We start from the raw sequence: 26,243 nt of genomic DNA, 5'->3' as shown, positions 1-26,243 counted from the left end.
CCCAGACAGATTTAGCTCGTTGATCAGCCAACTAGTAATATAATATTTATGAAGTTAAGCAGGATAAAACTGATAAGCACTGTATTAATTTCTTAGCAATACCTATGAGCAGTGATTTTTGGGGTCACAACAGATTTTATTGATTGTATTTTACATTTGAGAAATCTGAAGGAGAAAAATCCTAAATTACTGAATTGAACCATGTTGCAGAGCCAAGTCAGTAACAAAACTCAGGAAGTGGGAGGTTGCTTCACGCTGGTTACAGAACTATACCACTGCCCACAAGATTATTGTCATTAAAAAGGATTGAATAACTCCCATTGCGCAAGGGAAAAGTAACTAATCAAAGAAAATTTCCAGCTAAGTTACCTATTTTCTGCATACAGATTTCATCAGAGATATTTTAAACTACTTAGGAAGGCGAAAAAGGAATAACCCCACAGACTGAATGACTCAAGTGATAATGACATTTAGTGACAGTGATAGTGATTTATTAGTGACATTACTAATAAAACAAAGAATAGCATTTACAGGTGTCTTTTATAGAAAGATCAGCATGATAAAGAAATTTATCTACTTAGCCCTGCTAAAATCATATAAAAAACCAAAAATCCACCAACCTTAAGCAGGTAAGAAAAATGAAGTTATGTTTTAAGATCTGTCTTTGCAAGGGCATGCACCTTCCTTGCCATCACCAGTTATGGCACTTGATGTCTGAGACAAGCAATGTGCTAAGTTAATCTTAAAGCTTTGAAGATGCATCTGTATGTCTGGAAGACAACTCACTTAATTCAAGCTCAGTTAACACTTCAGTAGTTTGCTGATATATAAAGTTCACCATGAAAGAAAGGCAAAGTGTCTAAACAAGGTTTCTTGTCTTTTCAAGCTGCCAAGAGAAGCTTTCTCATACTGAGTTCTCCCTTTTTCCCAACTATCTCTGGGCCAGAGACTTGACTCCACAACATGATGGTTAGGTCATTTGCTGGGAATACAAGAAACACAAGTTCAAAGTCTCTTGTAATCAGGTAGACAACATAAACCCTCACCTCCTACCACAGAGGGAAATGACTCAGTCATTAGGTTACTGGTAATCCAGTGTGGAGTAAACCTTGTGGGTATGGCTTTTTCAGCAGTGAAAAGGTTTCTGTTGGCTTTTTCTCTTTTTCTGTTATGGAACCAAAACAGCAGTCAAACCTCAATTTTATTGTAAAATGAAATCTTGCATTCTAGCCAGTCCTCAGTAGTATTACTTCCCATCTATTTAGTGGTCTTCATTCAAGGTGTTTGTGCTCCCCTCTCTCCTACTCCCATGGTGGCACTGAAACACTGCTCCCACAGATTTCTTCTGATCTCTGGGGTTGCAACAGCAGACAGACATCCTCATGACACTTATGATTTCTCTGGCTCACTTACCTGAAATGACCAGAGGTAAGTGAACACAGCCAATAATATATGGCAGTCTTCTGGTATTTCTTGTTCACTGCCAAAGAACACACTCTCAAGGTCTCACCCACCACTGAAAAGGAAACAGGACAAAACAACAGAAAAACCACCACCCAGACGTCATCCCTCCATCCTCATCTGTGTCACAGTTGGCCACAGCACATGGACAGGAACCTGCCTCAAAGAATCACCACAAAAGACGTAACTGGTGGGAAGCAACAGGCAAGAGACTGTGGGAATGGACATGGAGGCATGAAGAAAAAGGACCACAGGGCTTCTCCAGAACCCAGCAGTGCACAGACTTTGTTACGCCTTCCATATTTCTAGCAGAGATCTAACCTCACTAACTCATACTATTTCCAGTATCTGTAGCCTTTTTTGCATTAATTTAGTTTAAAATGCTTATCTTACTGCAGTAGTCAGCAGTCACTTTCATCGCTTTCTTTCTCCACTTTAGGTGCAGATGGCCATCTGAAAAGTCACACTTCAACTGCTTACAAACACAGAGCCAGGGTGATTCAGAAAACTATCTGTTCTGCTTCCACTTAGGAGTCTGGCAAATGAAGGACACAAAATAAAATTTTAAAAAATTGGTGCCTAAATCTAAGAATAAAATCCATGTCTAAGCACTTAAGCACTTAAATATGTGGTCTAATTTTCAAAAAAATTTGGAACCAAAAAGGTGCCAGCAAGGCCAACTGGGAGCTGATGACTTGGAGAATTCCATCCCCAATTTTGTTGTCTAAATAGGAATCCAGGAACAGGGCCCAGGATCTCATTTTGAAAAAAATATTTGTATGTATGCTGCCTGGAGCTGGAAGGAATAAACTGGATCATTGATCTCCTCTGAACTGGGAAATCACTGGAGTTTTTTTTTTAAAAGCACTGTTCATATTGTACAGGCATTCAGAAGATTGAATACGACAGTTGGGCATTGAAAAGGCACGAGAATGGCTGTTCTCATCCTAAACACTGATGTTAGAGCAGGGTACCAGCTTGGGTACCTGCCTTGGCCCAGGTTTATCAACCTGAAACCAGGGTAAGACACTGCTCTTTGCACTGACCTCAGGTACCCACCAGCCTGTCAGGCTCATACCCCCCAAAATTCACTTTCTGTTACGTAGTTAGACAGCTGAAACACCAAACTTCTTTCACAGAAGGCTTTTTCTTCAGCAAACTTCACACTAAAAGAAGTGCCTAAAGAAAGACAGACGTAAGTCTCTTGCTAGGCTTCTCCATCCAACTCCAACAATGGTATAATGTATTGATTTGTTCTCAAAGATACTCCCAAATGACTGCATCTACATCTCTGCTTTACGGAGAAGATGGTTTGTATGTGGAAAAGCCTTGATACTCTTTGAAACTACTCTAATAGTTATAGCTGTTTCTTTCATATGGCTATCCGGCTCAGAATTACCTGCATATGGGAGCTTCCCAAGAGGAACAAATTATCTGTATTAGCAAAGGCTCCTTTCTAAGTCTGGGCGGTGCCCACACTTAACAAAATCAAATTTTACTTAAAAGCTTATTAGAGCTTTTGGCTCCATATAGACATCACATTTCTGGGAAGTTTTGATCAAAAAGCTTGGCATGACTACAATTACAATATTGTTACAAGTCACTAAATGTTATTGAAATGTTTAAAACAGAAATTCTGTGTTCATTTTATATACAATATATCTCAATTGCATAAATACCAAGGTATTTATAGATTTCTCAGTTTTCATCCTCTTTGAATCTTTCAAACATATTTCCAGTTTACAATAAAGCCTGCTAATAATGACCAAGAAGCCAACAGAATAATAATTTAATTTAAAAAAGGAATAACAACACTGATTCCAGAATTAAACAGACACAGCAGCTAGTGACTTTTAATAGATCTATTAATAATTTTTTATAGTTTTATTCTCGAGTCTAACTTACACAGAATAAACTGCAACAGCTGTCCAGGGAAAGAGATACAGTTCTACTGGGTAGTTTTATTTCGTTGCTGCCCACCTCATGATCTATTCACATTTACAAGCTTTTCAAAGTCTAAACTGAAACAAATACTCTCAGATGGGCAGTCACAGCTTTGAGTGTCATATCTGTATTTAATGGAATAAAAAACACAAACCAACTTGTCAGACACACCACTGTGTCAAGTTCAATCACCTAAATAAACAGAGGCAGTGGTTAATTTTACTTGCTGCTCACTTTTTTTGAAACTGCTTCAATGTTGATTTTTGCAGCCTCTTCCTGGGAGGATTACATCTGCCTGGTTTGAAGTTTCACTCCCAAACATCATGTCCAAAACCTAAAAGCTTGCTACAGAAAAACTGTATAAATATGGGAAAAGATCCTTCATTCTCTGGGGAAAATTAGCCTTGATCCTAAGAGGAATCTTATTTAAGCAAGCCCCTTTAGGAGACAAGCAGTGCGTCTATTGCCAGTGCAAACAGGTCGTGGTATGCCATGATGGAAGCCCACCAGAAACTTCCCATGTGAGCAGTCACTGTAAATGTGTCCTTCTCCACTGCCTTGATGTAGATGCCTTTGCGCCACCCAAATGCTGCAAGGAACCCTAATACCAATGTTGCATTGAAAGCAGTTAAAATCCACAGGGATGAGGAGACAAACATTTCTGCACAATTTCTTTTTTTAAACACAGCCTATCATTATTTTGGAAATGCAAAAGTGCAGCAGTTTTTGTTACCTTCTACAGGGCAGAGAGCTACCAGACCTCTGCTGCCTCACTCAAGCTGAAAAGGTGGCTCCTCCTCCCTCCAGGCATCTCTTTGACCTTGGATAAAGGGCCTCCCATCTGGAACTGTTTTCCTGAAGTGATTCACCCCACACTGTTTCAGACACACAAACACAAAGACCCAGTGATTGTGAGACCCAAACTGCAGTCACCATGTCACCGCAACAGATCTTTCCATACACTTACAGGTCATTCAGCACAGATCACATCCAACCTCAGACATTCTTTGTCAAGCACCCACAAAGGATTTGAGCAGACTCAGTCCAAGGCAGAGCCTCACATGCTGACCTTTAGGTGTGCATTGGTCACTCAGTGCGCTGAAAGCAATAATGTGCAAAACCTTCACGGAGCCAGGATCACTCCAGCAAGTTGATCCATCTATACCCTCTACACCAGCCCCAAAGCAAAAATGGAACTTCTGCAAGATTCCAGCTGTGGAGATGCCAAGGGGAGAACGTAAAGCAGAACACAGGACAGTCCTTAGGAGGAGCAAGATCCTGCAGGGAGACTTATGGCAACGTGCAGCCCAGCAGCAGCTGCACAGAGCTCAGCTGCTGTGCTGGGTCTCTGAGCAAATGGCCCTGAGACCCAATTTCGCAGGCTCCACGCTGGCCAGGCCACTGTGCACCATGACTGCTCACCTCTGGGATCCCGAGTGCAGATAAATGGCACGTTCTTTGCAACTTGCCAGTGGAAACCCTACCAATGCATTGGGTTGACCAGGCTGTCTGCTCCTCTCCAGCCTTTCTTCCTTCCTCACAAGCATTGAAAGGATTGCACTGCTCTGTACAGGGGACTTCCTCATCACAGGGCAAAATAAATTCACCTATGAAGTGCACTGAAAAAGGTTTTCCATTTCACATCCAGCAGCTGAAAAACGAACTTTATCAGGTGACTTTGGTGGGGTTGATTTCTTTTTTTCCTTTGGGTTTTTTTTTGTTTGTCTGGTTTTTGGGTTTTGGTTTTTTTGTGTTGTTGTTTGGGTTGTTTTAGTTTTGTTTAGGTCTGGGATTTTTGGTTGGTTGGTTTTTTTGTTGTTTTGTGTTGTGGTTTTTGTTGTTTTTTCTTTTGGGTTTTGTTGTTTAGGGGTTTTTTTCTGTTTAAGAGGCAGGTAGATTAATGACCCATTTATGTCTGGGTAGACCCAAGTAGTATACTGTAGACAGCAATACAGTAGGCTACTTGCTGTAGTTAAGCAATACACCTAAAATTCTATTCATACACTGAGCAGTGCAAGTACTAAGAAATATATTGAGAAATATTAATAAAATATTAATATTTTGAGAAATATTAAGCTGTATTAACTTTCTAGAAAATGCCAGTCAAAAACTGTATTAATGCTCCTCTACTCTGACACTAGCTTGAAGGAGGATGGGAGTAGTCCTTTGCTGCATATGGGGGTATGTGCACATCACATAGCACTGTTTCACTGGAATCTCTATGGTTTAGATTTTAATGGAGTTTTGAGCTGAACATATAGAAGTTCTTAAATTACAAGAATTATTATTGCAAACCTGACTGCAGCTACAGTTGGTGTTCTTGGAAGATGAGAGTGCAAGTAACAAGAAGCTAACAAATTCATGCCAGTAAGTCAAGTTTAATTTGCTTTCCTTTTCCCCTCCCTTCTAAAGCTGGCTGAAATGCAAGTTCCACTGTAAATGCAGTGACTAGCAAACATGGATGCCATTACAAATACAGCATTGCCAAGAGGAAGTCCTCCGTTGACTAATAACAGAGTTTCCAATAGCAACTGCATGATATTCTGGGCACTGAACTGAAGAGATTTAGGGATATATTCTAAACAAGACGTGCTTTTTGCAGCTACATAATATGAATTGTATAATGTTTGGTCAAAAGGTTTTGAAGAAGTCACCAGTAACTTGTATCACAAAGGCAGAACGGGAGGTTTTGCTGGCTCTTCCATGACCTTTACCTCCTCGGGTAACACTGAGCTCTCCCTGTCAAGCCCATTACCGAAGCCTGGTTGAGAAAATAAAGACACAGTCATCGCTACACAGTCTGGCATTGCAAAGGTCCCAAGCTTTTGCTGTCAGCTGAAACGATATGAAAACATAGCCTTTCATTTTGGAAAGAGGAGACTGAATGCTTGATAATATTTTTGTGTAGCATTTGTCACTGTCAGAGCACAGTACAGACCATAATGAAGTTCGTTTGTTAATTAAGTAACCCATTCTCTGAAAACCTATTCTTTAATGCAACACAGCATCCGTAACATTACAAAATCATTTACCAGAACTGGAAAATTACTTTTACAAAAATCATATTATATGACAGCTTCTCTTCTCAGCAAGCCCTTTCTTGCTGAGAAGTGCAGGGCATTTCATGCAGTTACTTCCCCTGAAGACAGAGGATTTTTAAACCATATTTTTAAATTTGAATGCGGAACATACTCTCAATTTCCATTGCTGCAATTCAATAGTTCTGTCAGAGACTGCTCATGCATTTTCATAGAAGTAATGTATTTAACCTTGAAGTAAACACAAATTTGTCAGAAATATTTGCAAGGTTAACTTGTAAGCTCTACTATGTGGAATTTTTGCCAAAATACAAGCACAAAACCAAGTGCTAAACCGTAATTTCAAAGAGATGCTAAGCAGTAATGAAAATAAGAAGGGGCTAAGCAGCCAAATGACATTAAAATTGTCATCAAATAACTGAAAACAAGAAACAGAACGAATTTCCTTACAGAGAAACCAATATACTAAATACCAAAGTCTGTCATTTTTATATTAAAAGCTGCCTCTGAGCAAAGCTTTATATCCACCACATTTCAGCAGTAGATGCCTGCTGCACAAAAATACTGCACGGTTGGTTTTTAATACCTTGGAGGTAAAATGCTAGGCACTAAGTAATTTTAACCTTCAATACAACTTCCCACCATTTGTAACTTTAGAATGCAACCAAGTTATAAGAGATGTAGGCACAACAGAAAAAAATACTAATGAGGGCTTAAAACTCTAGATGGCACACTCATACTATCAAAGACTACAACAGAAATACACAGGTTCAACTATGACACTCTCTTGGTTTTCCACCCAAAGCATATATAATCTAGCCACAAGTACTGTTCTGAGGCCAGTTTGTGAATTATTACTATAACAGGATCTGCATTATATCCCTGAGTTAGAATTGGATGATTTAATATACTATGCAGTATTCACAGTTTGGTATTTCAACAGCAGTGAATTAAGCTATTTTATGATTCCACATAGAATTAATTCTCATGACATTGCATGCATTCTGTGACTATTAAACTCCAACCTACTTCATGGATAACAGGAGTAAGGTCTTACATGTTTTTTAAAGGCCCAGTCTCATGCAAAAAAGCAGCTCAATTACATGAATTTTCAAGCTTTGAAGGAAGTTTTTGTTGCTGCTTTGTTTTTAAGAAGGAACTCAGCTGTGTTTTATTACATCAAGGCCAGGATCTTAATAAGGACATTTTAATACACAGCCTTTAACCTACTCATCTATATAGATTAGGCAGTATAAATTCTGAAAGTCTCATTATCTTGGATGGTGCCAACAGCCATGAAAACAACATTGCAATGTTGTTATTAGAATTTGTCAAGGGTATCTTGCTGCTGTTATGCAATCTTACTGAAGCTGTAATAAATGAAATTATAGCTGTGCAAGTGAATTGCCACAGTACACATCTGAACAACATCCAGAATGATCAGAAGTGCAAAATGCTTTAATTAGGGTGTTTGACTAATTATGAGTAAATAAACAAGTGCCTAAAGACAAGCAGAATACAGTTTTACAGTGTGCTAGATGCTTCGTGCTGATGGTGTAACAAACACTACCCTTCAGTAAGTGCAAGGTAGCTGAACAAGCTGTCTCATGTCACCCTTGCAGCGCAGTAACTCTTGCTCGCTGTGGAGAAGCCAAAGCACCACAGCCAAGGGGTGCCTGAACGAGGGGCACAGAACCAGCACAGACCAGCACAGACCCCCAGCTGAAATTCATCACGTGAAACACATGGACAACAAAGGACAAAAAGGTATGAAAAAAACTGAATATGCATATACCGATTGGAGAATCACGTGGATATGGAAGCATTTGCCCACAAAGCCACAGGGAAAAATATCTTTGGCCTCAAGCCAGTATAACAGCACCTCTGAAGCAAAGTACATGAGTAAGTTTTCTCCATTTCTACAGTACCAGATGTCAACTCATTAACAAAACCCTTAATGAACCTTCTTCTCTAATAAAGTGTACTCATAATCACTCCTTGATGTATTTCCCAGAAAGTGTACCTCTGTAGCATGCTTTTACTCTTAAATATGCAAATAAGAAAAATGTTTAACATACTTTATTAATCTACATATATAAATTTGTGATTTCCATTTGCAAGTTCAATAAGTCACTGTATATTTTTTTAATCATTTAACAAGTTTATTTCTACAAATTATGGCTTAGAAGCAGGTACTGTACATACAAAATTCTGAGAAGGCTGATGTGCAGCGCGTCATTTCTTTATGTTATTTATGTGGATAAGTTACTAATTTCAGTGGGTATTCATTTCATTTCTTATAGCAGCAATAAATAGGCATTTTACTTTTCATAAAATGTTATTTTATATAGCATGTTAATCAATACAAAATTAACTTTTAACAGCACTAGAGTAACATAACCCACAGGTCATTATAGGTTGAGTGTGGTATTGGAAAATTTCATATTAGATCTCTGTGCCAAACTACGACTGAGTGATTTGCAGGGTCTCCAACATGTCTTCCACTGCCTTCAAAGAATATTTAGTTTCTTTCTTACTGCGACCTGCAAACTAAACAGGAAAGAAAAGATTGGTTTTTGCCATTTATCAGAAATTCTGTGTCTAAATCCTGTGAAAATAACAGTTTTAAACAGCAATAATTAACTATTTACTACAAACTTTAAAGCAGAAAACTAAAACTCAGAATTTTTACCAGAATACCAACTATATCACCCCTCTTCTATAAAGTGTAGAAAAATCACTTTTTGTTAAAGCAAGACAAAGTTCTACTTACCAAAATTTACAATAAAATAATCAAGACATCACATAATTATATTTTATGGTTCAAAGTAACCATGAGTGATGACATTGTACTTGATTATAGACTACTATTAAAACAGCCATTTCAGAGAACATTTGAAATTGTCTGCCTTGATAAGAAAGATACAGCTCAATACATACTAGTAATGGTTTTAGAAAGGAAGGGGCATAAGGATAGGAAATAATGACCACCCCATGTTGAACTCAAAAAGGTTTTTTAAATGATGCTGACAATTCCCATCACTCATCAGCCATATCTAACACAGGGGATTTGTTGACCAGGTTGGTCTTCAGTGAAATGAAACTCCTAACCATTTTTAATACACCTGCACTGAAAAGTTTTTCATTTCAGTTTGGGAGGGGTGGTAAAGAAATTACAGAAACAGTAACTGAAACTTGCTTCCAGTAAAACAGCCTATTCTCAAATGTTAACATCTAAACACTCAATAAATTTTCAATTTGAAGTTTTTTACTTCAAATACCACTGGTGTCCCACATAGTTAGTCCTTGATTTATAATGTGTCCCTTCTCCCTTGTAATTAACTTAATTTAGCAAACTCTTCATGACCTGTTAAGAAAGATTAAGTCATCAAACTCAGGTAATATCACACCAGCAACAAGCTGCAGGACCTGTTAACCTGCTTTTGACCCCCAGGCTACAATCTAGCATTGTGATTCCCAATCAGCACTGAGTTTTTAAAAAAGTAGTTTTGGCACAGTAAATGACAAGATATTTCAAATTAAATTGTTAGGCAAAATTTTGTTACTGTGACAACACTTTACAGCTTAGAGGTGTACCGAAAACACCATATTTTCACATTTTATATTTCCAGGTGATTAACTGATGCACCAAGGTTTGATTCTAGTAGTATGTATAAACCCATTCTTCAGGTTGTGCAGTTTCCATAGTGACATGGCAATAGTCAACTTCAGAGGAAAATCCAAGATTTTTTAACACAGTCCAAGGTGAAAGCAGCAACTTTTGCCTATATCTGATTGAATAAAATATCCTCTCTTTGTTTACATTAAACAGACACTTGGGAATTCTAAATCCTTTTACAAAACAAAGCAAGTTAAAAAAAACAAGTCAAAAGCTTCAAGTGAAAAATTGTTTCAAACTCAAACCATTCAGAGATTTCAATAAAAAGCACAGAAGCCTAAATATACCGTGGTCAAAAATTACACTTGGCAAGACACACAGAAGGCATGCAGAGAAAAGCCTCAAAATAAGAAAAATTTTACTTATTCTCGTCATGGACACTGGAAACAAAATTGACATATGACATTAGTTTAAAAAAATGCTACTTGCTAATTTCAAGAGCAGTTGCCTTCATGATACTGACATGTAGTTTAAGCTGAACAAATAAAACCAAACTCTGCGTCATAACAACCAGAAGTACACTTGGAAATGTAATCACTTCAAATTTGCCCTGACGAACAATTATTTTGTCTATTCAGCCATTACACAGCAATTTGACTGATTGAGCTGGAATCCATTTCTTAAATCACGATTTAATTTTCTGTTTCCCAAATGGTTAGTAACAAAATCACCTCTCTCCAGCCATAAATAACATGTAGATTGCTAACACAGAAGAGTTTAGCAATGTACCCAAGAAGCATGTATCTGGAAAATTACTATGAGTAGGATCACATTAAAGATTTTTGTGAACATTCATCAAACTTGCCTGCCTCTGCTGAAATGCTTCTACCAGAGGACATGCTAAACCAATTACCTAATTGAAGAGCACCAGGTAGCCTTATTTTGTTTTAGTGTTGAAGTAACTGTGACTCATGTCCTCAGTTAGAACAGACAGAAGTTCTTCTCGGGGTCTGCACAGATGAAATGATCCAGTTTCCTAGTCATAAGGCAAAACTAAGCTTATGATAATAATAAACTTAAAACTAATTCTTTGAATAATGAGAACTTCACTAACTTCTGAAATAAAAGATTAAAATAAAATTTTATTTAGGTTTTTTTCCACCCAGTCAATTAAATTTAAGAAGCCTGGAGAATAATGACCTTTTTTTTTTTGTTCAGAGGATGTGTTAGCAGTCAGGAATTCCAGCTCCATACAGCAGCCCTAGCTACAAAACCTTTCTGTCTTCCTGAAGAAGTTTACATTTCTCCTAGATTAGACACAGATAAGAAGTACTAATCAGCATGGATGATTACATATTTAACATCAAAATAAAAGTATTAACTAGTGGAGTGTCAAATATCTGTGCTTTTCAGAATTTTTTTTAACTATTCTTTATCACCATATTTTCCCGTAAAGACAGTGCTGCACAGTCTAACCAACACGGGTGAAATAAGGTTTTCTTTCTCCACTCAAACACTGCTTTCTTTAAATAATAATAAACTGAGAAGTTTCTCTGATTTCATAGAGGAATGCACAGGAAAAGCAAAAATAAAGTGCCAAGGCACACTGCCTGAATGACAGAACAAATTGAAAGAAGGGGACCAGTAAAAATATTTCAAGTAAATTGCATATAAAGAAATAAAAATAATTAAGTCATTAAAAAAGCAACTATAGCCAGTAATTTGAAAAAAATAAAGGCAGTTTTCCAAAATTATTGAGCAAACTGCTGGTAATTCAAGTTCAAATCCAAACTGGAAACAGGGAAAGATCTCACAGCAAAACCATTGCTCAAAAGTAACTTTCTGCATTACTAACTTGGAATTTCAAGTCACAAATTCATATTATTTGCCTAGACATCCAAATAAGGATTCCAAATGCATCTTGCTCTCTTGGGCAAGACCACCAGAAAAATTTCATTCAGCAGCATGAGAAGGTCCAACCAATAAAACAAGTCAATGTCAAACCCAACAAGCTTTTAAGGCTCTTATTGCACTTTACAGGTAGATAATGCACGGAAAGTGGGGAGGATTTATAGAGATCATATAACTATCCATCTTAAAACCTGTCTAGACATACCCTCCACTCAGGCAGGAACACTGTAAGGGCTTTCCCTGGCACAAGTGACCAAGGTTTCATCTTCAGGTCCAAATGATGTCAATTTCCAACTGCTCACCTCACCAAGGGAGCAACAAATCAACACTGACTCACAGGGTGAACTGCATCACCCAACACCACCGGCTGTAGCTGCTGGATGTTCTTCTGACAGAGAGACTGGAGTAGCCAAACACTTCTGCAGCCATTTAACAAGGTCAGGAGGGTTGGGCTGGGGCCATCCTGCCCAGCTGGACTCACTAGAGCTTCTTGTGGTTCTTCTAGGAAGAGAAAGGGGGTGTTCACCCCATTTACTTGCCAGATCCTGGCTTCAGCTTGAGCACTTTCATTTTCTCAAGAGCTGAATTTCCCTTAAGATTCTTATCACACACAATGTTCTTCCCTTTATATCCCTAACAGCTAACAAGAGCAGGTAAAGTATGCAATGTATCACAAAAGGATGAAGGCATAAAGTTATGACAGGTGTTTTTATATATATGTATGTGTATATGTCATGTTAACATGGCCTGTTCTGATAAGAATCAACCAAAAATGCTTAATATACGATCCGAAAGAATGCCAGAGAAACAGTAATAAAAAACCCCTCAAACTAAAAGGAATAAAGCCAACAAAACAACCTCCCCAAAAACCCCCCACACCCAAAAATGCCCCCAGTACCACACCACTCTCAATAAAATTCTTGTTTTATTAGAGACATTATGATGTTAATAGAAAGCCATGTGGAGAGAAAAAAAAAGGAAAAGAAAAAAAAAACAAAACAGGTATGCTTATCAGGACGTAAATCATTTAACTAGAAACTTTCATAATTAAACATCCATTATATTTAGAACCAGGAGATGCCTACTTCCAGGTCTTCCAAGCCATTCCACAACCAACACTAGTTTAAAATTTCCACCCTGATGCATCCTGAAAGTGGCTGTTCCCAGAAGTGCTACCAAGTCTCTACTGGTACTTTGAACTGCAGTCATAGCATTTACTTAAAACATGTGCAAATCCGCTCTAATATTAGCAGTTCATTTTACTAAGATATAAAACATTAAATACTAGTTTTCACTAAAAATTCACACCTCTTAAAACCTGTTTTGTTCTATCAGTGATGAATCCATAGTGTATTCCATTCTTTGAGGTTCTTTTGTGAGTGTTTGGTTGTTTTGGTTGGGTTTGTTTGTGTTGGGGTTTTTTTTCTGATTTTTTTTTCTTGGTTTTAATCCTGCAATACTTGAGTTTTCCATCAGTGTTTACAGGAACATCAGACATATTTCAAGTCAAAAGAAGCCCTGGTTATTTATGAGACATCAGACAAAGTAGTTAATTCATCCACACCTTACCATCATGAGAAGGTAAGTGGTTTATTAATGAAAAGCAGAGAGATTTAAAGAGCAGAAGAGAAATAAACTTTAGCCATATAAGTATAAAATGCTTCATTATGTCCCCAGGGATACAACACTCTTCACTGTACAGTCAGAAGCTACAGGGCCAATTAGGAGAAATGGAAAATACCTCTAAGTTGGAATATATCAAAAACAGGTCAGCCACAAGAAGCTGCACTCTTGGCAAAGAATTGACATGCAGTATGTATTAAGAAAAATGCATTGGCTGTAAAAGGAAAATCTAATTTAATTCCATAATAGACAGTGCTTGTAAAAAGGCCATTTGGTAGTATTAACTGTGAAATAGTAGCAACAAGCAAAAAATTAAATATTGGGTTCAGATTCTGAAATATTGCAGAGAGGAAGAAGTGTTACATGTATACAAAGTCTTTGCCTTTATTATCAATACTTTTGCTCCAAAAAAAAGTTGTGGGGAGAATTGGACAGTATGATGTTGATATTCAGTATTACTTATATATGAATTTTTATTGGCAGATCATTAAGAACAGCTGCAAGGGAGTCAAATAAATATACTGTATTTGGGATGCACAGACAGCAGAGCCTATGAGCTAAAAAGTTTTCATTCATAGTTATAGAAAGAAATAGAGGCTTATAATACAATAAGAAATATAAAAATTTACACATAATTTTTCAAAAAGTTGAAAAGACTCCTAATGACTTCAGCAAGCTTTGATTGTGGCCTACAAAGTCTATGTTTTCACAACTCAATGAGCATTTTCTACAAAACTACACAAAACCAACTTCAGTCACAGAATGAAGACATACCAAGTTGTACCAAAATAGCTGTAGAACCAAGTCTTGCAGATCAACATTACACTAATGTAACATAATTACATAATTACACATTCAGTTAATGTTAGTAGGAAAAAAATCTGTTTAAAGCCATTGAATAAATAATACTATTTAATAAATGTAAAACATCAACCTTAATTAAGGCTTCCAGAAAATCAAACAGAAGCAGAACACAAAAAATCAAAACAGATTATGCTGATTTACATGTCATATTTAACCTCTTGAACGGCAGCTGATCAATGTGCAGAAAATAACTATAGAGCATGTTAAGAGTATCATAAAGCAATGAAGTACTAACCTGGTATGCTCTGTTTATTTGGTTTGCTGCCCAGCTGGCATATTTCATATTATCTTTTTTCATTTTTGCACTTGCTTTTGGATTGGAAGCAATATGGCTGGCAGACTAGGAATACAATAAAATAAAAAAAAAAACCAAACAACAGTGTAACTATAAAATTTATGTGCATGAAATAAGCTGAGAACATTCAGCATCCTTACAGTCCAAGCCCCATGCACAATGATAGTGGAAAAAGACAAAAAAAATTTTCAAAGTTACTGGCAAACAGCATCCAGATAAGAATTAGCTAGACTTTTTGACCTATTGTTTGTTCTATTTAAAGCTACAGTAGACTTCAGTTCAGTTGTCTATTGAGTTAAGAACCAAACCTGGACATGATCAGCTAATTCAATTCACTTTTTCCTAAAGTGTGAATTACGAATTAATTTTCCACCTTCGATTTGTTACCGAAGACAATATAAAGCACATCACTTGTATGTCCAAACTGCCATTAAAAACGTGACAATTTCCCTGTAGCATCCAAAACCACATTTTAAAAGCAGGTAAGACTCTACATAAACTATGCCCACCTTCACCTGAAAGAATAAAAAATATTACTTAAGAGCCAAAGAGAGTTTTTCACTTATATCAATAAATCCACTATGCAAGGAATCACTGCTACAGCGCTGGTATGCTTGAGCAGTTCATCACCCTCTAGAGACGAGCATGTCTTTAAATCCTTTTTGAAGAAGTTACCTTCATGTGCCTATAATTATAATTCTTTTGAAAATAGAGGCAAGACTTAAATGTTAAGAGCACTTCAAGTAAGGAGTACTTACTGGCACAAAATTATCCTTACTCCAAATATATATAAAATACTCCGTATTTTAAAGCAGTGTTAATAATCTGAGCTATTAAGTCAAAACAGCAGGAGGAAGAAAACAAAACAGCAAATGGCAATGGATAATACATCTGCATAAACATATTCAAAATAATAATATGGAAAATATATAATCATGCTTACCATGTAAAGTCCAAATAGAGCTCTCATATTTCTGTTGTTAAGCTTCAGTGCTTGTGCAAAATATTTTCTTGATAGCTCAAGGTTTTCAAGCCCCCCCTGAGTGTATTTAACCTGCAAAAATGATAAGCTCCTGAAACTTGCATGTCATTCATACCTCAGGCATTCACTCTGAAGCAGTGATATTACAAAAATTCACTCCAAGTTTGTTTCACATGATATTTCCTATCAGGCGAGTCCTATCAAAGGCCTTGCAATATATAAATTTTAAAATATTTAACTATAGGAGAAAAAAACCCAGCATTAATTTAATTAATATATTGCTACAAGATTAAAAAGTGATCACTTTTCACCTTGGGATAGTCTCATATAAAAAGTAGCACAAACTTTAAATCTAAGTTTTAACTAGTAGAAATCCATACTGACATGATGTTCCCCCAGCATGCATGAAACCAGTACACAAAACAACACAATGCCTTTCATTATGTATTTAACTACAAAATAGCATACAAAGTTTAGATGGAGGACTACTCCGCTGTTTTTCTATTCATTTTTCCAGATATTAGATCAACAAAAAGAGGGATAAATACTAGAAGATATCTTCAAAGTCTTTCTGTGAGAAAGCTACTTAGGCTTTCAAGTTTTGATGTCAACCCAATTTTATCTACCTTAACTAAACAAATTAAACCCATTCTATGGAGTGAACAGTACAATTTAGGGAAAAAAATATAATCTGTAAAAAAAAAAAAAAAAAAAAGGAAGAATTCAAATGGCTAAAACCTTGAGCTAAAACTTCTAAGTTTACCTCCAGTTTTTTTTCTCTTCTGCCAGTGCTCCTTCAGGCAGAATTGATGTGTGGATTCCAAGATCTGATTCCACAGTAACAGGCAATATATCATAACCTCTTAGGCAGCATTGTTGTAGAAAAGTTTAACTTCTCATGCACTTAATTTGGAAAGTGCATAAACACTTCAACAAGAACAGTTCACTTAAAATTAGTTTTTATCTTCAATAATTCCTGCCCTAACTCTTTTATTTAGCTTAGTCACACTGAGTAAGAAAACAGAGTTTTCAGAACATGTTCAGGTCTATGAGATGTTAACATTCTCTGTGTACTCTTTTAAATCTCCTAGGGAAAACTTAAAGAAACCATTTTCACCACTTCTGTAACATAAAAACAGAAAATGTAATCAAACATAATTGATTTTTCTGAAATACCTACTTCAGCATATTGCTGACAATATAAGTGGTTGTGTGGATTAGTCATCATAAGCTCCTCTAAGCAGAAGGCTGCCTTTGCATAGCTGCGGAATACAAAAAAACAGTGACAAAATGAAACAAGAGTATATAGCTCTTTGCTTCAGTTTTTTTACACGACAATAAAAGCCTTCCTTTCTCCCCATAAAATCACAATTCACAATTAACTAAAATGTTTAATTTTAAAATTATGTTTAGAACCAAGTTACTAATTTTACATTATAGAGAAGGAAAAAATACACAAAATCTAATGGTCTAGGCATATATGGTACTGCTCATGAAAAGCATTTAATATACTAATCTCTTATTAATAAAGTGCAATTTCTAATCAGCAAAAGTGATGAGAAGAACCTGGCATTAGGTACTGTAAGACACTGAACTGAGACTACAAAATAATTCATTTTTGTTCCCAAGAAAATTCAGCTACCCAAGGATTCATAAACCCAGCTACAGACCACAGCATTTACACTGTCAATTAACTTTACCTGCCAAGAGTCAACCACAGAACTGAGATAAAAAAACCATACTAAGAACAGTTCTAAAGTTTGAACAGTTCAACTACATGTATGAAAATGCATGAGACCTGTTCAAATGAGAAAAAACTTATCATTTGAAAGAAAAGGCTAGTCCTTCAGTTTTTTTAGTGAAAGCTTTCAGAAACAATTAAGAAGTCAAGCTCAAAATGCAGGTTTATTGAGAAGAATATTATCTTTGTAATCTTTCAAATTACACTATTTCCTGCACAGTTTGCATTGTCTAGAGATACATGATAGTACTATTGCACAGTTTACATGATAAGATTCCAAAATTCAGAGACACAAGGTTTATAGTGACAGTGTGGGTAGATATTTAATATCTCAGTAAAAGCAATTAAGCAATTATGAGACCATATTAAACCACATAATCTGTAAAATCTTGTATCCTAAAATAAATATATTTTCTCTACATGCATGTTATGATAGTCATGTATCTGTATCAATTATTAATTTGGAGATAAAAGGGCAGCCACCTCATTCTCCAAAAGCAGGAGCCAGAGTCATCATTGCAGAACAGGGTGGAACTGAGGACTGTGTAAACTTTGTACATCTGTGTGTGTTTATGAACAACAGAAAGAGCATGGTGATTTCACAAGCCCTTTGACTTGTGATGCCGATAAGACAAATAAGATGATGAACTGTCTTTTTTTTAACTTAATTTTTAGCTGCTTTTAGTCAAGAGCCCAATTTTTTCCCTTTTATCAAAATAACAATAATGATGCTCATAGAAGTACAGTGAGCACACCGAATTCTTTCCATGAACTGAGGCTCTACATATTGCTTTTCGCTGGAATTACAGACCAAGCAAAAGCAATTTCTTTCTTGGGTTTTATTGCACAATTTCGTAATAAAAATTATAGCAAAAAGCCCCCAACCCAATAATGGAACACGTGTGTTTGCACCACTCTATCATTCACTTTCGTACTGACAGATTTGACAAGCTTAAATATCTTTCTAGCCAATTTTTAATTTTTTTAGTAGCTATTTTTTTGGAAAAGTGGCTGGTAGATTTCCCCAACCAAATGGAAATCTGGGTATCAAAATTCTACATTATTATTGCTGAAGTCATCATTTAGAAGAGTTTAATAACTATTTTCTTTGAGAATGGGGTGCAAAGAGAGGTTACTGAGGAACAATTTTTTCATCACAGTGAGAATGACTATTTCTTCCTTGACAATTTGATTCTTTTACTACCCTCTGAAAAGGAAAGAAGGAAACAATGTGATATAATTCAGACTGGGCTGAAGAACTAAAGAAAGAGGGGAAAAAAAGATACGCCTTTGGGTGGAGGTTTGAATTAATGCTGTGATATTAGAAAACTTGCACTAAGGCTTTGAGCTAATCCTCTCACACTGGGATTTCCTCCTGTCACTACAGCAATAAAAAAAGCTAACAAAAACATTAAATATCCAATAAGCAAGTTACTACAACATTCAGCATTCTTGATCGCTTTGGGTTTTGTACCCAGGCGACCAGATGCCTCCAACTCTGGATCCATGTTTTGCTTTGTGGGGCTTTTTTAAAAGGTTACTATACGTTCAGGGAGAGGTAGACTAAAAGAAAATTGGAATATCGGTTGCTGTGATCAATTCATTTCAGAAATAAAGAATTTAACATCTTTAACATGTAAAATACGTAACTTGAATGAAAAATGAAGGGAAATAAGTGCTGTTCCCTGCCGCACTCAAACAACTTCTTTTAAACATCAGATTTAAAAAAAAATACTGAAACATAGAGTTTCTTTCCGTTTTAAAATCAAATGCCTTCTTAAAGCATTTGGTAGCCACATAACCTTGGTAATTATTTACAGTTGAGGCCTGTTATATTGGAAATGAGACAGCATACTTTGTAACATTACTCCTTAAAAAAAGTCACTGAGGTTTTTGATTTACACAGAGTGGGTTTCAAATTAACATTTTTTATGTGGACTTAGCAAACAACTTACTCATGTTCATTGATGTAAAGTTCTGCAAGTTCATGCCAAGCTTCTTGGTCACCAACAAATCTGTACAGAGATGACAGGAGAGGAAAAAAAGAAAGAATGTGCAAGGGATTCTGTAAATGACTAGCACTGAAGCAAAAGCGTAAATTAAATGCAAATTCCATTTTAATTAAAAAGATTTATCAGAATAGCAAAACACAATCCGTATTCTTGTAAGACACTCACTGTTCCAGATACTCATTCAGCTCTCGGATGGCCTCGAGATTTTTCCCCTGGGCTTTTCGAATGGCAATCTTACGCTTTCTTGCTGCCTATGGGTTGACATTAATAAAGGATTAGGCCTCATAATTCCCTGGGTTTTTGTAAGGAAAGCAATTTGACTGTGCAAATTATTATCTCAATACCAGTGGAATTCCACTGCAGGGACACTGCTAGGTTGAAGTTTATAAACATACCCTATGGCATCCCACTGAGAGATTGAAAACCTCTTCTTACAATCACATTATGTATGCTTTTCTTTGGAAGCACAAACTGTATGCATTATTTCATTCAAATAAATGACTGTCCAGATTCTGATAATTACAAAACAGCAGGGGATGCTAATCTTCAGCCATTCCAACGACCCCCACCTTGTCATTCACAAGATCATGACTGTATGGGAGAAATGGTGACTAAGTCCTAGAGAATCCCACAGATGCATTTTGGTTGTCTCTGTGTAAGTATGGCTTTCAGACATGTAAAAATATCCTTGTTGGAGTGCTGAATGCCATCTTTAACTAATGCTAAATATACACCAATTTCCTAAACAAGTCTCTCATCACTCTTGGAGCACAAAGTAGGCTCTGCAATGTAAAGGGAATACAAAATAGCCCGTTCAATGGCAAAAACTGAGTACTACTTTGATATGTGGGTAGAAAATGTATTTCAACTTAAAACAATATAAAAATTAGCTATAAGAATTATAATGTATTTAAATTTTGACGTCCACAGAAGCTGTTAGAGACCAGAGGGAAAAAAGATATACAGAATTTTAACAGTTGATTATTCTGTACTTCAATCCAATATTTCACCTTCTGAATGATGCTGGTTACAGCTTTCAGGCCTGTAGGTGTTGTGAATCTTACAGATTATTCTGAGCTGGAAGGGACCCACAAGGATCTCATCGAGTCCAACTCTTACAAAAACTGTCCATATGGAGATCGAACCTTGATGTTATCAGCACCATGCTCAAACCAACTGAACATCACCATACACTTGAGGTGCGATTCAAAACAAAGGAATCTTCCCAGCTGGGAGCAAACAGCCCACCTCAGCCAGCCTGAAAGTCATCAGATCAGAAATCTGATAAAATGAAAGGAAAATACAACTTCAGCATAACATAACTCAAAGAAGGAATGCCATCATCCTCTTTCCTTGCCTCTAATCCCTGTGCTCTTGGGTGATCACAACCACTGTGGCCAGACATGGGACAAACAGATGGTCTGGTTTGTATCGGCATGTACGCACACTCTCTTGTATGCCATTTCTCCATGAGATAATATTAATGACAAAAAATATAAAGCACACTTTTCTGGTCATTAAGTCCTACTCCTTATTCCCTTCATAGCTCTCATCCTATTTCATATCTTAAAAAGAGTTTATACAGTTGAGGATCACCTTTCAGAAGCCTCGACAGCACAGGGACAGACAACTCTTGAACAAAATCTTAAACATTTCTAATCTTTGAATTTCAGATAGCTTTCAGATAAATTTCTTCATTATGTACCCCAATTTCACAGTCACATATACCCTGCATGAGTTCGTTTACATTTACAGCATTTTAAACATAACTACTCCCCAAAATATTTTTTTATCTTTTAGTTCACCCTCTTCATCTCCCTCACGAACAGGTATTCAATGAGAGTTCAGTGAAAACAACTGAAGTGAGGAAAAAAGTATTTCACTCTTCTGATTAAACGTAAGACACAGGCAGAGAGAACACTCATCGAACACTCAAATTAGAACCCAGGCAGTGTGGTTTCCACTGCGTCTTTGTCAAACTGCAACCTGTGAAGTTACATACATCATTCTACTTTTACTGGGAGAGACTTGGCTAAAAGCCATAACTGGACATTTTAACTGCTGACACATTTATCACTATAACAGTAACACACTCCATTTTATTTTTGCTTTTTTAAAAATAAAGATAGCAGCAAAATTAAACTTATTTTCTTTAAATTCAAAAAGAACAATCCCACATGCTTATCATGCTGCTATTATAAACAAAACCACAAAATAAGAAACAAAAAAACCCCAAGCAAAACCATTGTTGTCTGTCACATTTTATGGAGCTCTCAAAGCGTTTGTAAAGCAGGTCACCCCCTTGCTATGGTGGGAACACCAGGGCAGTGTTAACCCACTACCCAAAGCTGACATTATACACAGCCCAGTGACCTGCCCACTGAGCCTGAAACATGAGAAAAGGGAAAGTGGGGATAACAGCGTGCACAGCCAGAGGAATGCATCAAGCAATTACAGCCGACCAAGACAGAACGGTTTTTGCAGGTAACAGACTATCGACATTATAAATGTAGCTTTTTAAACGTAGCTCTTGGATTAACAACTCAGTTATTTTCCAAATTCAGAGAAATTAAGAGCCTGATCAAAAGTACACCCCTGAGAACTGAAATAATCTATTAAATACGTAAAATCAATCAATGCATATGACAACTTAATTTGCAATGGAAAACAGGAACAGTCTACGTAAGTCACTCTCCTCTTTATTTTTAATGCAACTCCTTCAATTGCATCCAAGTCAGTTCTCCAAAAGAGTCTGGAAACAGATTTTTCTCCATGGCTGCTTTATTTCTTAACCACAGCACTCCCAAGTAACATAAATCACAGGAGCCTCAAGACAATAATTTATGAAAAGCTACAACTATTTCTAGTCACAAATATAAGCTGATGTTTACCTACAGCAAGCATGTAATGTAACGCAATCAAATAACAAGGACAAAAGCATTAGAAATAATTAACATATTCTGGTGGTAGCACTTAGGGATTAAATGAATTGCATATACATTTCACAGAATCTCCCTGCTATACCAATTCCCATTAAATTTCTTCAAAAATACATTTTTACACAGGAAAAATAGTATTTAAACCTTCCCTTTTTTATCCACCTTCCTCATCGCCAAAAGTAAAGCAGCATCTGGGCTTGAAATTTGCACTCTCTTCACCCTCAAAAATGCTGAGAGATATGTTTATTTACAGCGAATTCTGAGTTTACAAAAGAGAAGCTCAGCAACTCAAAACAGTGCTGACATCCTGACGATGAACAAAATGTTGGCTAGCAGAACAGAATTGCTGAAAGACTTTTTAAAACCACTGGAAAGAATTCAGTGAGGATGAAGAGGTTTATTTAGGCAATTTCTAATGTTTTTCCATCACATGAATAAAATCATAAAGCCAAGAGGTATGCACAGAGGTGTTCAGTAGATCAGAAGTATTCAGATCTGTGATTCACAGGAGTGATATGACAGGTGGAAAAAAATAGACATGATAACAAACTACTATTGTTTTTACTGGTATTCACAGACAACTCTCCTATCTGACTTCCTGGTTTTTCTTTGAATCACGAAGTCTATTAGATTTTTTTAAAATAAAAATAAAATTCAATAATGCCAGTAGTCAGTGCTTTAAGAAGAATATATACAAAAAGGCCTGCATTACAACCAAAACATCAGCCAGTTTGTGTGCTGTAAACTTCTAATTCTTGTTCTCATTTATACTGCCCCTGAGCTGTGTGAGTCAGCTTAAGTGCTGCCCTGTGAGCTGGGGCTCACACAGCTTCCTGAGCATCCTGAGGACAGCAGCATAACTAACAACAATTTACACTCATAGCATCAATTTTTCTTTATTTCCATACAAATTAAATAAAATGCCTTACTGCGCAGAACCACTGCCAACACTAATAACCACTCCAGCATAGGAAAAGTTATTTGTTAAGTAAGGCCAGACTCACACCAATTCTACAGAAGCTTTACCTTGGCATTGTTATCATATTTCCAATTTATTACTTGCCTTACAATTAGCTGATAAAAGAAAACCAGGCAATTTTGTGTTTTATTTTAACATAATAAGCCCTTTTTACCAAAAACCTCACATATCAAAACACAAACTCACTTTTAGGGAACCTATTGCAAGATACTAGAAGAATTGCAAAATGCAGAATACAAATCTGTTCAATTATTAATTTCAAACCCACGAAAAATATTCTTGAGAAATTCATTTTTAACTGCAGGGATTTGCGATAATTTTGAAGTCTAAGAGAGGTTTTCCTGAGAAACCTCTGAGAAGTTTTTTCTAAGAAACCTCCCAAAATAGTCACAACATTTACACTGATCAAGATTTAAGAAATAGCATTCAAGGGGTACGTTTCAATTCTTCACATTACAACAGTAAGACTTTCTAGAACAAGCCTCACACAAAAGTGAACTCAATCTTCTTTCCCCTTCCACCATAAGTAAAAAGAAAAGGCAAAACCTTGAGTGCTGTAACAAGATCTGCAGTGTTTGACCACGCAAATACTATGCTATGGATTTCCCCCATCAATTTTCCAGAGTTTAAAGCAAAACACTAGAATGGTTATTGGCTAATTCTGTAAATCCAGAATTCTTAACTGAAAGATATATGCATCTTAAAGAAATACTGTAATCGGTATCATATGGACCAAGGTACTTCAGCATGTACAATTTATTAAAAAGTGAACCTTTCTACGATATTTCTTCTAAAGACTAATAATCCCCAATCTGGCATAAGAACTAATTCTCCATTTGTCATGATTCTTTTTAATTAGCATTGAGTAGACCTAAAATGAAGTGAGGACTTGAACATCTATCAACTTCTGCAATTCACTAATAAAACATACCAACAGAAAGTCTAAGATTGTTCTAAATTTCATGGCTGTAGAGAAAGTATTAGTAGGAGAATTTTCAGTGACCAACACCTCTAGGAAAGGAACAATTTATCTGTATAACTACTACAGCATTAAACAAATTATACTCTTCATCTAAAAAGGAAATTTTTCTCTTTTCAACACTTCAGAAAATGTGCATTTGCTCTAAGAGTTTCATACACTGAAACCTTTTCCTTCAAATTGCAATATGAGAATCAAAGCAGAAGTATAAACAACTACAAAAAAGGTACAGGTAAAAAATTACACAGATGTCAAAAATAGCACATAATCAAATACAACCACAATAATGCATGTATTCTTATCAGAATTCAGGCTTTTTCAAAGTTAAGTCATGAAAGATAGTTAAATCTTGCAAATTTATGCAGGCACAGAGCTACTGGGTTGAAGCTGCTCATTTAGGGACAACGTCAAAGCAAAATATAACTTTTTATAGAATTCTGGGGGAATCCAATAAACAATCTGCAAAGTCTAACACCAGCACAGAGCAAACTGGTAGAAACTGTAAAGGCTGAAAAGCTAAAGCCTAGAATTGGCAAGCATGAAATATGTTATACACCAACAAAAAGTAAGAACAATTTACACCGAGGAAAGTAAGGCTTCCCTAATCTACAGGAGTTCCTCAAGGAGTCACTAAGTGTGGATGAACTAAGACCCACGTAAAAGTCATCTTTGACTTAAAAAATAATTTCAACAAGATGCCTCACCCTGAAGCTCCAAGCTCTGAAGGAAACTAAGCTACCACAGTCTAAGAGGGGAAGGGCTTCACATGAATAAATAAATAAGTCAGAAGATATAAAATAGAGGAGGAAAGAGTTCTTGCACTGAGAATCCCAGAACCACCGCAATGCTGGTGTACTAAAAACTACTGCTCAGCAATCTTAATAAGTGATCTAACATGGGAACGAATAGTGATGTAAAGTTAAATGTTGACAAGGAGTTATTTAAGTATAAAGAACAAAAGATAACAGCAAAGAATAGCATTCAAAATCCTGAATCATAATGAATACTTCTATCAGCATGATAAAACAATGAAATTTAATCTACATAAACGGTTGCACATAGGGCCAAAGAATACCAATTTAACGTACACAAAAAAGCTGTCTGAATTTGTCCAGTTAAGAGGGAGCTACTGGACTTGCAACAAACATTTCTGTAAAATATCAGTTCAATGTTCAGAAGCCATTTAAGAAAGCCAAAATCCTTGCCTCAAAACCCCAAACTGAAAATACTGTGGTATTGGAATTATCAGAAAGGAATACAGAAGAGACGCATCCGTGGCATCATTTTGTTATTTTTAAGTCCATAATGCTCTTGCGTTTTTAATACTGACTGCTGCTCTGCCCTGTCATTTCTCACCCAAATATAGGAAAAAACACAGAAATGACACTCAGGACAACAGCAGAGTTTTAAGGCACAGAATGGCAACAAGAACTGCTGTACATTAGGACTTCTTAGCTTAGAGGGAAGAAAAGTGGAAAAGATCCCTGAAGTAATGAGTATTAATAGAGTGAAAACAACTGCTGACTGTAACACACAAATTCAGAGGCATTAAATAAAAAATTTTGAAACATAAATAAAATTGTTAGATTGAAGATGTGGGAAGGAAAAAAAAACAGGGGAGATTTGCCCAATCCATTAATAAATTACAAAATTTAATTTCTCAATTATGTTGTAGATGTAGACATGGCAACCTTAAACAAGTTTAAAAATAAATCTATGCAGAAATTTCATGAAGAGCCATTAAAAACAGAGTTATCACTTCTGGCACAGGAAAACTGCAACATGAAGATGAATAGAAACTGGCAGAACAGACCAGAGCATACTGTCATTGCCCTGCTCTTACACGTTTCTGGTAT

The 26,243-nt window shown here is 36.3% G+C and overlaps 1 protein-coding gene across 1 annotated transcript in view; it reads right to left on the bottom strand.

The window, feature by feature from the left end:
- Positions 1–8,583: 8,583 nt before the first annotated feature.
- EMC2 (ER membrane protein complex subunit 2) overlaps positions 8,584–26,243 on the bottom strand; it is a 36,799-nt gene continuing 19,139 nt past the window's right edge. The window contains exons 6-11 of the mRNA XM_085053414.1: positions 19,656–19,741; positions 19,434–19,493; positions 16,918–16,999; positions 15,699–15,809; positions 14,696–14,800; positions 8,584–8,993 (exon numbers count right to left, since the gene is read on the bottom strand). Of these exons, the coding sequence (XP_084909540.1) occupies positions 8,907–8,993; positions 14,696–14,800; positions 15,699–15,809; positions 16,918–16,999; positions 19,434–19,493; positions 19,656–19,741 (531 nt within the window). The 3' untranslated portion in view covers positions 8,584–8,906. The remainder of the gene's footprint in view (positions 8,994–14,695; positions 14,801–15,698; positions 15,810–16,917; positions 17,000–19,433; positions 19,494–19,655; positions 19,742–26,243) is intronic.

The sequence above is a fragment of the Lichenostomus cassidix genome, chromosome 2 (genome assembly GCF_008360975.1).
Source record: "Lichenostomus cassidix isolate B80296 chromosome 2, HeHo_3.0, whole genome shotgun sequence".
Classification (NCBI taxonomy): domain Eukaryota; kingdom Metazoa; phylum Chordata; class Aves; order Passeriformes; family Meliphagidae; genus Lichenostomus; species Lichenostomus cassidix.
The sequence above is the reverse complement of the archived record's forward strand: the minus strand, read 5'-3'. Positions and strand labels throughout refer to the sequence as shown.